General features: G+C 31.6%; 2 protein-coding genes and 1 non-coding gene across 3 annotated transcripts; 1 reads left to right on the forward strand and 2 right to left on the reverse strand.

Annotated features, from left to right (window-relative positions):
• The first annotated feature begins 851 nt into the window (after nt 1-851).
• Nucleotides 852-933, forward strand: TRNAS-AGA. Its single transcript has one exon. It is a non-coding gene; the product is annotated as a tRNA-Ser (tRNA).
• An 826-nt stretch (nt 934-1,759) lies between these two features.
• Nucleotides 1,760-3,605, reverse strand: LOC110738577 (NAC domain-containing protein 35-like). The gene is made up of 3 exons (XM_021918975.1): nt 3,284-3,605; nt 2,829-3,097; nt 1,760-2,511 (listed from the first exon to the last, which is right to left on the reverse strand). Exons 1-3 carry the CDS (start codon nt 3,450-3,452, stop codon nt 2,005-2,007), a joined length of 945 nt encoding a protein of 314 aa, XP_021774667.1. The 5' UTR covers nt 3,453-3,605; the 3' UTR covers nt 1,760-2,004.
• An 8,777-nt stretch (nt 3,606-12,382) lies between these two features.
• On the reverse strand, nt 12,383-15,172 carry LOC110738584 (cytokinin riboside 5'-monophosphate phosphoribohydrolase LOG5-like). Its single transcript, XM_021918980.1, has 7 exons — nt 14,919-15,172; nt 14,705-14,802; nt 14,567-14,597; nt 14,340-14,439; nt 14,153-14,223; nt 13,876-14,019; nt 12,383-12,991 (listed from the first exon to the last, which is right to left on the reverse strand). Exons 1-7 carry the CDS (start codon nt 15,090-15,092, stop codon nt 12,878-12,880), a joined length of 732 nt encoding a protein of 243 aa, XP_021774672.1. The 5' UTR covers nt 15,093-15,172; the 3' UTR covers nt 12,383-12,877.
• Nucleotides 15,173-15,993: the final 821 nt, after the last annotated feature.

The raw sequence follows: 15,993 nt of genomic DNA on the forward strand, positions 1-15,993 counted from the left end.
CTTGTGATCCAGTGCTGATGGAAAATGACTTGGATGCATATTTTAGCATGCACAAACACAAACACATGTGTTTTCTTCTTGAATAATGTACATTGTTTAGTATAATATGGAGATTGTGAACATACCGGATCAGATTTAGGGCACGACTAGAAAACTTGTGGGGTAGTCCATGGAGGTTTATTTCCTGCTGTTAACGTTTACTTCCCAAATATTATTTTCATGTATTTTGCAATAAGTATTCATTAAAATCAATATAAGTTACGCTCTAGGGGCATGGTGCTGTTGCTTGGCATTTGGTTTTAATTTCATAGTACAAATTTTCAGATAATTTGGAGCTGTCTGGCTTGACTTATGACATGACACATGAATTATGAGCTCTAAAATTATTGTGTTTTAATTTGGAGCTGTCTGGCTTGACTTATGTTGCTTGGTCTTGGACTCTGGTTTTATGTGTAGAAATTCCATGATTCTTGGCTCAAATTCAGGCGTCAAGTGTCTGTACTCATGAAGGGAAATCAAGATGAAATGAAAAGTTCGAGTAAACTAGGCTAGAGTAATGCAACAAAAGATGCATACTGTTAATTAATGGTATATGATCCAACAGATTGGTAACAGGGATTCTAACCCAAATTCATAGTTGCGTATTAAAAAGTATCATTCTGCTGTTAATGACTATATTTTCTTTGATTTGCATCAAATTCATGCATCTGTAGGATGTAACTTTTTACCGAGAAGCAAATAATCAACATTCTCAATACTGCTACAGATGCAAAATTTGTCAATAATCTGTTGACTGTATTATAATTATTTCAGGTACTGGTTAATAAAACCTGCTGTACTTAACAATAAGTGTGGACGTGCCGGAGTGGTTATCGGGCATGACTAGAAATCATGTGGGCTTTGCCCGCGCAGGTTCGAATCCTGCCGTCCACGCTTTTTTTTTTTTTTCTTTTAATTTAGAGTGTGTAAATTTTTTCAGTAAGATCTAGATACTGTGGATTATCTACATTCTGAAAGCAGAATTATGCTGCTAGTCTAAAGATTTTCATAATATAAATGCTTTAATATGAATATTATTCTCATTATTGTGATCTACTATAAGTGCTCATTGATAACTTTTTCATTTTTATGCTGTCATTAGCTTAGCTTTGTCCAAGCAAAAGTGGTAGACATTCTGGAGTGATATTGGGCACTGGACAAAATCATGTAGGCTCTGTCTATGCAAGTACCGAGGTACGAATCTTTTCATTGACATATTTCTATACCTATACTAGATTCGGCCAAATTGATATGAACTGAAATTGACTCAACCCGATTTTTTTTTAACATAAAAAATCATAAATTTATCATAAGTTCTTCTATAGTATAACTAAATATGACCGAAAAATAAGTTTTCACCCAAATATGACTATAACCAAACTAATAAAAGGATATAATATGAACATTTTTAAAGAAAAATTTCTGAACATACGAAGTTGTATTGTGTGTTTATCCATTATAAATTACTCCGTAAAGTCTAACCCTACGCCTTTAAAAGTTAAAAAATTATCATCTTAGTTGGGGTTAGGGGAGGTTGGCTATTAGAGATTTCGTTTCTTAATTATCCTTTATTCTAGCAAGTGATGAATGCTTGTCTTAGGTTCCGAATATAAAGTACAAATACATTTACTGACCTCTTTAGTTCTCAGTCCTTTATATGTACGAGTATATAATCCAAAGTATAAGAGAAGGAGACATTAATATTTAAGAAAAATCGGGATGATAAAAAGTAATTTATGTTCAACGATTTTACTACTAGTAATATGAATACACTATACATGACATATTAGTAAAACTCATATATAATACTCCACTTTATTAATGTGCTGATTTCTAGCTACAAACAACTATCTCATCCCTCCGTAACTCTCATTTACTTTGAATGGAGGATAGCAAAACAAGATTAAAGCTCAATTAATTAAACCAAATTAGTCACATCTAGCACAATTAATTAAGTAGAGTTGATCATAGAATTTGGGAAATTAGAGTTGGGCTAGAGAAGTTCAACAAATTCTCAAGCCATGGGCTGCATGATAGTGAGCAAAACGGGTCTTGGCCCCAATCCATACCCGATTTCGGAACTTGTAGTTCTAAGTTCTCCTTTCCAAAGGGTAGTTGTATAGTGTTAGGAGTAGGAGTAACAGCAGCAGCAGCAGCAGCAGCAGCAGCTACTTTGCAATCGTTCTCTACAAAAGTAGTTTGATCTTCCTTCTTCAAAGTTGTAACCATATAGTTTGTAGACATTGGTGCAAAAAAGTCTTGTAATAATTGTCCGCTACCATTGACATTAGCATTAGCATTAGCATTAGCAGCACCGAAAAAGGAGTGATGAGTATCATTTGATGATGATAGAGGAGATGTGGGATAAGAATATGCTAATCCATTTGTTGACTTCTCTTCTTCCTTGGCTGCTCTTTGTTCTAGTTCCTTTAATGAGGTTGCCTTCCTGTATATCTTGCACAATACTATGTCCTGCATTAACATTATCTACCATGAGACTCGTATTCGATCCAGGGTATAACAAAGGATATATAAACCAAAGTGTTTTTTACTGATTAAAACTTATTTTTACGTCTTTAGCATATTGTATATTGTACTACTCCTTATTTATTGATAATGAACCTTGGTGGGACCTATGATTTGGTAATACATGTGGAAATTTAATGTGGAGCTTAGGAAAGATCCTCGACTTTTCATATTAATTGAAGGTAATATTATATGATGTTTATGCATGTACATATGGATAGTAATGAAAGTAGAGAGTATTTGATATGCATCAATAGACAAACCTTAGGTAAAACATAATTATCAGGGAGGCGGTATTCATTCATAATCCAATCAGTCTTGGTACCTCTTGGTGCTCTACCTTGGTAGAACACAAGAGTCTTCCTTAACCCGATAACCCGTTTAGGCTCCGATAAGCTCCATATCTTTCGGTCCGAGCCCGTAGCCTTCCAAAACCCATGTTCCGTAGTTCTGTTAGGCCTTCCACCATTGCTATGCTTCCTGTCTCTTGGAACAAAGAAGTACCACTCTCTTTCTCCTATTTTCGCCAACCCTGCATTTTTATGTAACATTTTTAATTATGCATACGTACTAAAACTTTGAACTTCACTAAATGAATCAAACTCATCAATAATCTTAATGATAGTTTCATATTATTACAATATTACGTAAAAACTGGTTATAATTCCATAGAAAATATATGAATCAATTATAAAAAAATATTGTGCACGTAACAAACCTGGTAAATCCCAAGGATCAAAGCGATAAATGTTAAGAAACCCAATGATATCATGTTGCATTTTTCTCCCATTAACCATGTTCTTAAGGTAAAAATCCAAGAGTTCTTCTTCTGTAGGATGGAATCGAAAACCGGGTAATTCGAAATTTGGGGAAGTTTTATCATCCATGGCTTCTATATACTTTTATTCAAATGATATATTATTTTGTATATTGGTTAAGCTTTCCCTCTCTTTTTTTGTACAAGAAGTTATTTGAGAAAACTATGGTTAATGAAATAGAAGCATGAAAGTATAAGAGTATTTATAAGGAAAGAGATAATGATGGTACAAAATCTAATGTTTTTGTAGAATAAAAGAAATGATGGTAATGTTTTAATAAAGAGAGGCATGAACGAAAAGTCTAGGAAAGAGTGGACTTAAGTGGGGTCAATTGATAGCAACCATTGGACATTTGGACCCACACGGTATAGACTGACCCACTGAAGATGATAATATCACCTCTTAATTTGGTTAATCCCTTTATTCTTAGTGAGCCTTAAGCTATCAAACAAACTATTGTCAACTGATGAGTCTTGGTGCTTGACTAACGCTTTGATTTTTGGTTAGACTATTCTTTATACAAACAAAATGTGGAATTGTTTGTGTATTGTGATCATTTAGCTGCTTAGCGCAGTTTATGTTCATCTTAGCTGAATTGAAATGAACTGATTAAAACTGAACTGATCTGAATTGAACTGAAATTAAACTGAAGAGAACATGTCCTAGTGAAAGCACAAAAGTTAGATTTTGATGGATTTAAGTTAGTTTTAACTATGTACGGTTACTATAATTTACAATTATTTTCACTATATTTACAACAAAGAAATGTCCTTGCAAATGGTTGAAATTTTCCGGGTAAGTGCATGTTTATATGAGTTATATCCTTTTCTAGTATCTTGGTGCATTGGTAATATTAGTACTACTACGAGTACTAATTCAAAGAAATGAAGTCAATTTCAAGCTTCAACCACAAAAAATTGTTAACGGTCCAAAATCTAGATTAAAATGGTGGATTATTACCTCATATATCAAATGTTTACCAAGTCTTATTTTGATGTCGCTTTCGTCTAGTCCATTAATAGTATACGGAAAACAACAATTGCTGATGGCCAAATGTAATTTTTGTACAACCATGAATATGATGGCTGTCCAAATTCATTATATTCTTCAAATATTATTATTAGAATTAAACCTTTATTTTTTATCAAAAAAATAAAAAATAAATTAAAAAAACATTAAACGTGTATTAAGCACCAAAGTACCAAATACTGTGTTTATGATTAGTTTCACTTTATCAATATTAGTTTAAGTGTAAATTTAATAAACATTGTAAGTTATGATTACAAGTTTACGATTATATTATTGGGGTGGGAGTAGTCTTGTCTCTTGTGGTACTGTTTGGATGGCAAAAATATGACATTTGTTTCCCCTCAAGGATTACGGAATGCAATTCATACACTAGGAAAGTGCAAGGCATCCTTAATCAACACTTGGAACAAATAGGGGTAGAAGTGGGAATTTACTCTATATTTGAGAGATGGTCTTAAGTCCGAAGTCATGAAGATATTGAAGAATGGAAGAAGTATGAGAATTCTAAGGAATGTACAATTTTAAGTATAATTAAATTGATAAGAAAGAAAAATGACTTGTAAACATTTATTTTACTAGACTTGCTTTATTTTTTCTTGTTTGAAAACATCTCAAATCAAGAAAGAAAACTATTAGCTAGGTTACACACTTATGACTTGTTCTGATTTATTGAAAACAACTTAATTGAACTGGTTGGAGATGAAATGAATTGAACTGAAATGAATTGTTTATGAGAGAAGAAATTTAAGAACTAAACTAATTTGAATTGAGTTGAAATGAAACAAAATGAAATTAAGCGGGATAAAACAAGCCCTTATACATACTAGAAACTAGAAGTAGAAATGAAAACTCTGACTATTATTGGCCATGTCATGTGCCTTGTGGATTTATGTACCTGTTATGTTAGCAATCTATCTTGATAACAGTGTATGCACAAATTATGTAGGATATCTTCAAGTACAAAACAAGTGAGATTGTGTTTTCAATAAGGGTAATGTTATATGTAGTCCTAAGGGTTATGTATAACATTTTCCTTTCAATAATACTCATATAAGATTTGCTTCTTAAAATTTTGTGTATAGGAAACAAAAGAGATTTTTAATTAGAGATAAATTTTGATCAAATTAGGGTGGCTAATGCGCACGTCATATCTAGCTCTGTTTGTTTGATGAGATATTTTGCTTAAGTCACAAAGTTAGGGCTTGTTCTGATTGACTGGACTAAACTTATTGAAACTGAAATGAACTGAACTGAATATTTTATGAGAGAAAGAAATTAAAAACTGAATTAAACTTATTGGAGTTGAACTGAACAGAAAATATCTGAAGAGAACAGACCCTTAGTTGTTAGAAACATTAATGAAGGAAAATATCCAAACAAATATTATTAGGGGTATAAATATCTATATACACTATTCTGAATTCTGATGAGGTTAAAAAAATAGACAATTAACATCAATGAGGGAAAATAAGTAAAAAAAAAAAAGACATTTTAAAGAATATAATTATTCAAATACTATTTTTAAGAGTTATCTCATACTTTGAAAAGGTAAGAATTAATGAAAAGTGAAGATTCACTTGACCAATTCTATTAGTGATGTGGATTTAGAATAATATTGCAAATTAATTAATGGAGAGAATCAATAATTAAAAGAAAGAATAATGATATTTAGGATCCTTCCCAATAATCATCACCTCCAAAAACAGACTTTGAAAATAATGTTAAACAAATAACTTTAAGTTGACCTAAGTCTACCATCCATTGAAAAAACACTTGGGTTTCTTTGTATATTTGTAAAATGAGCTAAAACTAAAATACTACATATATTCCTTCACTCTTCCATAATTGATGGGAAAAATTAGAATAGTAATAGTTTTATGAAGATTTCAAAGCTTAATATTATCTAGACACTATTTATTTTTTCTTCAGATTTTTTTGATTGTTGAATTTATGCAAGGTTTGAAACATTCAACCAATTGATAATAATTGAACCATTACTTTTGTGTTTGCGGTTCAAGCCTTAAGGAGTCAAGGTCATTACTTCATGCATTGGTATGAATATATGATCATTTGTTATTTCTAATCACATATGAATTCAACGAGATTGCCTCATGCATTGTATGAATATATGATCATTTGTTATTTCTAATCACACTTATGAATTCAACGAGATTTCATTCTCTCTTACTTTGATTTGTGTGTAAACTCCTCTTATTACTATGGTCGTGTTTGGTAGTAGCGTTTGATGTAGCGGTTAGCGTTTTGACCAATCAAAACACTACTAGAATAAATTTGAGAGCGTTTGGCAAAGTAGTGATTCTAGTAGCGATTAGCGATAGAGGTAGCGTTTAGGTAGCTTTTTTCAAACGTTAAAAATAGTAGCATTTAGAAGTAGTGGGTAGTGTTTGGCAATTTTTTATTACTTTTTAAAGAATATTTATATGAATTTTGATATATTTTAGTTATTGCAATCGGTACTTTTACCAAACACTCATAACATTAACCGTTACTTTGACAGCTAACCTCTACTGATCACTACTAATTGACCGCTACCTGCTACCTTAACAGCTGCCCGCTACTCGACCGCTAAAAGCTACGTGTTACCGCTACCGCTACTTTTGCCAAACATGACCTATATCTAACTATCTAAGCACTCCATTAGTCACTTCTCAAAGAAATTGTACTTTATCTTCTTAAAATTTTCAATTTCATCTATTATATGTCTCTATTCCTAATTGAGATTTTTGATATGAGGTTTAGGTTTAAAATAAATAAAACCTGTAGTGTTTGTTCAAGAAGATTACAATTTTTTAAAGTACATGGTTTATAAATTCGAGGGGTGAGTATGCCTCATGCCATATCTTCAAGTATCAAAAAAATAAAATCATTCTCGAACAACAACCAAATATAGTGTATTAAAAATCAAGTTTCAACCTCATATCACTCTATTCTTATTCATTTATTCCAAATCAAGTCACTCTATGAAAGTATGAATAAAAACACTTCCTAATTTTTATTTGAACTTATTCTTCTAGAAATAAATGTATAAAAGTTAAACAAAACACGATCTTAGTTAGATAAGCATAGATTTCAAATCTATCTATCTAATCAATTAATCGTTAGATAAAGGCGGTAAATGACTTTTTGGTGGCTTTTTGGTTGGCTTTTGGCTTTTTTATGAGGTCAAACAGCCAAAAAATGTGTTTGGTAATTGGTTTTTTAGCCAGTGAAAAAGCTGGCTTTTAAGCCAAAATGAAAAACCTGCTTTGAGTAGCTTTTTTGTTGGCTTTTGGCTTGTTGGCCCACAAATTATCTAATAAACAGCCAACTACCAACAATTAATTTACCAAACACTTTTATAAACAGTCAGCTTTAACTGCCAATTTCAAAAGCCATTATAAACAGCCAAACATATCAGCTGGTCAAACAAGCCAAGTGAACCAACCAACAGCCAACCGCCAACAGCCACTTGCCAAACAAGGCCAAAGTTTTTTTCCTTTTTTTTTTTTTTGGCTTCTTCAATTAAATGCATGCATAATTTCATCACTTAAAAAAAGTATTCACAATATCAAAGTTATAATAGCAAAAGACGCGTTTTCTTTCAAGAATTGACTTGAAGTCATGCTTCTCATTCACTTATTTTTTAAAGTCAGAAATATAGCCTTCAGTCCACAAGAGTCCTTTTGAAACTTGACAAAATTGATCAAAGGAATGGTATATATCAATGTTTGTACCAAAAATAATTGGGTTGGAATTCAAAGGAAACCCTATAAATTGTACTTGAATGTGGTAATTAGTAATGTTACATTTTCCGGGAATCTTCTAATAAGGACAATCAATGGTAGAGGTTACTATCTGTACCTTGTATAATATAATTACTTGGACCAAGTCTATAAACCTTTATAAGAGAATAATTTAAGACTTTATAAACATTTACCGCAAGACTTTTATCGGTTTGTATCATTTTTTCTAATTCTCAAATTCAAAGTGGTGCACAGACAACCAACGTTGGACAAAGCTGTTATACAAAATGTACATGTTATATTTGTCAGTCTTGTGTAAAGTAGGAATGTTGATTAGAGGGAAAAAATACTACCAAGTACAAAATATATGAAGGATTTAGAAAAACCAATTGATTAGACTAGTGTTTTTTTTGGTATCAAGTGACTTGCATACAATACAATACAAAAAAAAAAAAAAAAAAAAACATGTTTTAAAAAACTAAATTTCAACACAGTTCGCCTTTTTTAGTCTCCTTTCAATATTGCAAATTAATTCCTAAGTTTTTTTTTGTTAGTCTCATATTTGCGGTCTCTAGAAGTTTTTATTTATTCATTCGTTCATATCTTCAAGTCCGAGTTTAAAATGGTAATAGTGTGGAATAAAATGTGGTGAAAAATATATTAACATACTTAAAAGAGGAGGAAGTCTTAATACATCACCATTAAACACAAGCAAAATTACATAGCAACCTTTTATATTATTGGAAGTCCTAATAGTACTACTGAGATTTACTTGATCTAAGAGCGTCTTTTATACTAGTGAAAGCATATAAAGCACTACGAAAATTTGTAGGTAGTACTATATCATCTATCAGTAGTACTCTCAAAATGTCATTATTTACAAAATTACTATTGTCATGTATATGCTTGTGTCTAACGGTGATATATTAGGACTTCCTTCTAAAAAGAGCAAGGTTGTGTTTCACACAACATTTTAGACACAAAAACACCTTAACTATAAAATAACTAAAAACTACCTAAGCTAATTGAATTAGACTCATCTCAGCCCTTTGTACTGAAGAAAGTAAAAGGAAGTTGGAATTGAAGAAGCAATACCACTTACTTCTTATTGGGCCTTCCCCCAAACTTTAATACGATAAAAGCCCATAATTCTTACTAGTGGACTGATCAAGGCTCCTATTACCAGGCGGCTCCAAAAAAACTTGAGGGCTTACAGTCTTTATTGTAGTAGGCTTGTGGGGTATAACTAGTGACCAAAATAATGGGGCCTTGGGCCTTTTAAATTAACTAGCAAGTTGAAATGTAATTTTTAATTTTGCAAGATTTTTGGGGCAAAAGCTGCTATTATTATTACTCACCACCAACTTCAAAAGCTATTGTTGAACACGTCCATAAATAGGTTCTTACTCTCTACAAGTATTAAAAATTTGCGAAAAGTTTTTATATGTAACAGGTTACATGTAGGGTGAGAAATACCCTATAGTAATTTTTTGCTCAGTTTAATAAAAAAAAAAATTAAAAAAAAAAGTATCAAATGGGCAAATAATACTCTTAGGCGCACCTACCTCTAACCCACAAGGTACACTTGTGTACATGTACGAGTTTTCACATTTTCATCCCTCCCTCTCCTTGAAAAAGAAACCAACAAAGAAATTTTAAACTAGATAATTGGGATACAAAGAGAATGATACCCCATATAACTTGAAAGGAGTAAGAGTACATACACAAAATGATTACAGCAAACAATTAAAAAAAAGCACAAGTGGAAAAGTACTACGGAGTTATTTAGTGCATATATACTGTACTACAATATGTGCTGCACTACATATTATTACCAATTTTATTAATTAGCACCCTAAAAAAAATTTATTAGCAGAAGTCATGATTCACTACAGTCTACAGTGAGTTTTATGGTTTAAATGTAACACTACATAAAACAAGGTTCAAGTACATTCTGAATGTATGAAAGTTTATGATTTTACTTACTATTTCAGAGATTTACATGAAACATTGGTAAACGAGAAAGTCACAAATCTTTTTACACTTGACTAAAGTTGATATAATATATGATCATTTTACAGTATCTAAAGTTTCAGTTTCATGATAATAAACATGCAAAATAAATAAACAAATAAAAATGTTCTACAAATGTTGGTGTCATACAGTCATAGAAGAAGCTAAGAATGGTAAAAAGAACAGATTGTATGTATAATATATGGTCCAGGTTCTTATATTATATGGTCCAGACCAAGGACAGAAATGAACATTATTATAAAAAAATTATATTACATGAAAATATAAAAGTAGAGGTTATAGTGAAGAAAAGTGAGAAATATACTTGAAAAAACAGCAAAGAGTAGTCCACATCTTTTCACATGTCCCGGAGCTCCAAAAATAGAAGACATGCCCATGAGAATAGACCAAACTATGGTGTGTCGCGGTGCGAATGCGGGTGTGGGTGTGGGTGTTGGTGTGGCCTTTGTTTGGTGGGGGACTCCTAGGCTTGTGTCCTTCATGTGTTCTTTGTGAATGAGGGTTGTGACCAGTTTTAAGTGTATGTATCAGAATAATATTGGGGGGGGGGGGACTACTACTAATTATCAATTGGCCTGGGTTTCTTCTGATTTTTTTTGGTGGGTTTACAAAACAAGTGGACTAAGATGTCCTTTCTTTAAGATGGTACTATTGATTAGGATTAGATTTTATGTACGATCCAAAGAGTAGTACTTGAAAATAATTCCATCTCGCAATAGGCGGATCAAGGTTTAAGATAATATATAACGGCATCTAATGTACCAAGCTTGATTTGGACTTCCTAGCTACTAAACGTACGCATAAACTTAATTATTATCATTACCTCCATTTGTTACCGCGTTCATTCTCAATACCAATCTAAAATAATCGTTGTACATGTGCGTCAAAAGAAGAGAAATAATTCTACAGTTCATGGTCCATTCCTCCCTAGGAAAATGATAGTTAATGGTCCATTATTCTGAAAGTTATAAGAGGTAGTAAAATGGTTCTTTTGGTCTACATACACCATGCCGTCCATGCAAATAAACATTTATAGCTAAATAGATGTAATATACAAATATTGTATGTATACTTGTAATTAGGAACACTCAATTTTTGACAGTGATATGATACTACACTACAATAATCTCCTTGATAACAATGTTACAATGTATCAGTAATCGATCAAGAACCAAAGTTTAAAATGAAATCAAAATTCTAAGGGTAGCATTTGCTTGGACGATATTGAGACTCTTTCCTCGCCCCACAAATAAATTCTTCTCACTAAGCTAACCCTCAAGAATGGCTTGATTCATGTTGCACACAAAACAATCAATTCGAGTAACCATCGATTAGTGTACTCGCCTTACTAATTGTGAAGACGTGCTCGAAATCAATCAAAACATTCAACCGACTTGTAACGAAAGAAAGAAAACGAGTATACATTTGTTTCTTGACTATCAGAGTCATGATTAGTCAGATTAATTGATAAGAAGATTATCTTGCATCATCTGCCTCTCTTCCACACAAAAAAAGAAGAGGAAATCAGATGTTTGATTGGTGGAGGACCATTGACAGGCAACAAACGCCCTCAAAGCTACATCAGATGAAACAAAATTACTTGTGCAGCATCTGCATTGTACTCCCCTGAATTCGTGTACCGCGCACTTTACTGATCATTAGAAGCAGCATAAACACTACGTACAATTTCATCTCACCCTCTTACTCAAGTATACACAAAAGTAGCCTAAAACACTCAAAGAATACCTGCCATAATCGCAAAGGAAGCCAACCCTCCTACCATTTTTTTTAATAACATGCATCCTAGCTTTATTCTTTTTCACATCTTCAGTGATGCATGCAAATCCCATGCTTTTATTAATCATTTTGCACTGTTATGCTTATGCATATCATCTCGGTGTACTATGTCATACGACCGTGAAATGCATAATGGTAACGAGGCAGGGCGGTAGGGTGATAACACGCCTCTGTAAACGGTGTTTGGAGAATGGTTGTAATGTATAGACATGGAGAATTGGAGACGCTACATTCACAAAATTACAACTACTACTAATAATGGAATTTAATGATATCATTTGAGATACATTGATTATATATTGTGGTGATTATACCACGTTCATTGTATGAAATACGCGCGCATTTCAAATTCAAGCAAAGGTATTTAACCAAGATGAAATATTCAAAGAACAGAGATAGTAATATAATAGTACTTTGATTATATTCATTTCATACATACAGTTCAAGGATAATAAAAAGTTAGACGATTACATACAACCAAGACCATCTACAATAGGATATAATGACATTAGTGGATTTTTTTTTTTTTTTGTTTTTCCTCTTTTTCTTTTGGAGGTAGCTAACAACATTAGATAGGGGTAGGTTCAAAAAGAAGATTCAAAAGTTATAGCAAAAAAACACTTGCAACATTCCATGACCTTTTACACTTGATGCAACTTTTCATATGGTCAGTTACTAATAATATGACTTTTATTTTTGTTTTTAACCCCCTTATAACTTCCCATACTATTATATAGTTTTAGTTAGAGGGACCCAAAAGGAAGATTCTTCATCTTTCCACCATTTAGCTATTTTCTTCCCTCCAAAATCAGCAGCAAAAAATTTAATATAATTTTTTTTTTTTTTTTTTTAAGTTGGACTTTGATTGTTTGTTGATGCAATGCATGATCTTTACATAGCCACTTCAGTTTGCAAAGGAGTGGTGTTGAATCCCACTTGAGGTTGTTGTTGTTGCTCTACCTCCCACATTGCCTTTGCTATTACTCCATTCACTGGCTCATATTCCTAAAATTATAAAATTAAATAAATGAAATTAAATATATATATAAAAAATATAAAAATTTGAATAAAATAAAGTGAAATAATGCCAACTAATTGTGTAATCATTATTAGCTATGACTTTTTAATGAATATCATTAATAATAAATCTTTTCATATTACTGTATTTTCATTGCCTCTGATAAGATTTCCACTAATATGGTGATGGAGATTACACATCAAGGTTCATATATATATATATATAGTGGAAATCCCAATATCTTTATCCTTTTAATTGGCATATGACCCATTTAACAAAACCATTTATAATTTAAAATATTTGATTTGACTATATTTTACTATTCTTTCATTATTATGTTATTAAGCTATTATAACTCTTTTTTCAAAGTCAAGCATAGTTAATTAAAGGGTGATCTTAGTTGATAGTCACTAAAGTATACTAAAAAAAAAAAAAATTAAACACTTTAGCTATAATCAAAAAGATATTATGAGTCAAGATTCACCTCAAAATAACAAGCTACTACATCATTTGTGTGCGTAATCATAATATACTAAATCCGTACTCAATAACTTACAAGGCATAAACTTGTTCATATGTACCAACTTATCCTAAAAACTACTCGTACTACCGTACCTTCATCCAAGTTATTAAGTTATCTTATTTCTACATTATACTCGGCATTTCATATTGTATAATCGTATTACAGTATTAACGTGACAATTAATTTAGAATTGCGGGTTTTACTTAACTTAAGCCGTGCAACATGGTAACAAACAGTGTATTTGACATGGTGAAAATTAGTAAGGTAAGGCCACACACAAAAAAAGAAAAGATAAGATTTTTACAGAGATGAAAAAAAAAAAAAAAAAAAAAAAAGGGTAGGACCCACCTCAAGTTTCTGAACAAGTTCTTTAGCAGTAGGAGCAGAAACAAATATGTGGCGTTGTGATGGATGAATGAAACCATCATCAACTGCTTTGTCAATGAAAGTGAGCAATGAATTGTAATACCCATCAACATTCAGCAATCCCACCTACATATTTTATTTAATTATTTTTTAATCATATAACAATAATCAATTTCATATAATTTAAATATAATCAATCTATACTTATATTGCATGCATTATTCATATTATATGGTAAGGTGTGTATGAATTTACATACAGGTTTGTCATGAATTCCAAGCTGTGCCCATGTTATAACTTCCAGCAATTCTTCCAATGTTCCATACCCACCTGTTCAAATTGTAGACAATGAACATTCGAGTCACATTACGAGTTCAAATTACACTATCAACGTGACAATTAATTAACCGAGTGGTAAAATTTAGCAAGTGGAGAAGTAATGGGACCTGGAAGAGCAATAAAACAATCAGAGTGGCGGGCCATTTCTGCTTTTCGTTGGTGCATATTTGCAACTGGTCTCAACTCTCCAACTGTTTCTCCAGTAAGCTATAGTTGAATTTATCCAAAAATACACAAACATTCCCTTGTTATTAACTTGTATTTTATGAAAATTATAAAATATAATAAAAATTCTATGTAACATAATTTTAACAGAAAATGCCAAAAAATTTACCTCTTTTCCCATCAAAGTCTTGGGTATTATTCTGTTCATCAAAAATCAAATAATAAACAAATTGTACACGAAAAAATCAAATTTTTTTATATATAGAAAGAATTATTTTTTTATTTTTAATCTAGGTTAAAATCATACCCAATAACATGACCACCACCTTGATGAACAGTTTGAGAAACCAAACCCATCAACCCAATACTCCCACCACCATAAACAAGATTCAATCTTTTTTCAACCTTGAACAACAAAACACAAAATCAGTTCAAAAAACACAGAAAAAAAATTAAAATTACACCCTAATTAACAATTTAAATAGTTATTATTATTATTATTAGCAAATGAGAAAAATTACCAATTGTTGGCCAAGTTCAATGGCAGCTTCGCGGTAAGAGTCTCGCTTACCAGTGCTACTACCACAGAAAACACAAACACTTTTGAATCTTGAAGAAGATGAAGAAGCTTCTTTTTCTATAGTTGTTGTTGGTTCCATTTTTTGCTCTACTACTGTTTGTTTCTCAAAACACATTTTATTGTTTTTGGTAATTTATAATTTAATTAAAAGGGGGACAAATGGTGATTGGTCAAGAAGAGGTCGGTCCACTATATATAGGGAAAGAGAGAGATGGGGAGATGAGAAGGGGTATAAATATATAATGACTATATACGGGGTATTTGGCCATAAGGATAGGGATAATGAAGATTAAAAGGTAGGATAAGGATAGGAAATTAGAACAAGATAAAAATTATGTTATTAATTGTTTGGTAAGATTTGGAAATTAAATTGGGATAAATAGTAAAATTACATAACTATCATTACTAACATTTCTCCTCTCCCCTCTTCCTTCCCTTTCATTAAGGTAAATTTGTCTTTTACATTTCAAAATGAATCCCTACACCTTATACTTTTTTTATCCCTATCCCTTTCATATGGGATAGACAATTCTCATTAACCAAACAAGGAATTATAGGATACTGGTACAAGAGATTATTAATCTCCATCCTACCTACAATCCTTTCAAACAAACACCCTCATAAAGTATTTTAATATTTTTCTTTCCTACTAACCTCACCCACGCTACTTTTTTTCCGTTTCATGTTAGTTGCAATACTTTTTATTTTCGGTCGTTTCATATTAGCTGCAACACTACTATATTTAAAAAGGACATAATATTATTTTATAATTTTTCTCTTCCACTAACCTCATTTTCACAATTATTTTAATATTTCTCTTTCCTACTAACCTCACTTACTCTACTTTTTTATTATCTTTATCTCTTACTAACAATACTTTATATTATAAGGGAAAATTTGCAAATTGCAGTCATTTAAAGTTCGTATTTTGCAAATTACAGCTATTTAAAAAAAAATTGCAAATTGGAGCCCAAAAATTCATATAAATTGTAAATTGCATATCACAATTATTTTAA

The sequence above is a fragment of the Chenopodium quinoa genome, unplaced genomic scaffold, assembly GCF_001683475.1.
Source record: "Chenopodium quinoa cultivar QQ74 unplaced genomic scaffold, ASM168347v1, whole genome shotgun sequence".
Lineage (NCBI taxonomy): Eukaryota > Viridiplantae > Streptophyta > Magnoliopsida > Caryophyllales > Amaranthaceae > Chenopodium > Chenopodium quinoa.

Excerpts from the sequence above, each read along its gene's own strand:
- LOC110738584 (XM_021918980.1), bottom strand. The coding sequence starts at position 15,092 with ATGTGTTTTGAGAAACAAACAGTAGTAGAGCAAAAAATGGAACCAACA. Across the intron at positions 14,598-14,704 it reads GGTGGTGGTCATGTTATTGG|AATAATACCCAAGACTTTGA; the intron begins GTATGATTTTAA and ends TTTGATGAACAG. Across the intron at positions 14,440-14,566 it reads AGACTTTGATGGGAAAAGAG|CTTACTGGAGAAACAGTTGG; the intron begins GTAAATTTTTTG and ends ATTCAACTATAG.
- LOC110738577 (XM_021918975.1), bottom strand. The coding sequence starts at position 3,452 with ATGGATGATAAAACTTCCCCAAATTTCGAATTACCCGGTTTTCGATTC. Across the intron at positions 3,098-3,283 it reads TGATCCTTGGGATTTACCAG|GGTTGGCGAAAATAGGAGAA; the intron begins GTTTGTTACGTG and ends ATAAAAATGCAG. Across the intron at positions 2,512-2,828 it reads ATAATTATGTTTTACCTAAG|GACATAGTATTGTGCAAGAT; the intron begins GTTTGTCTATTG and ends ATGTTAATGCAG.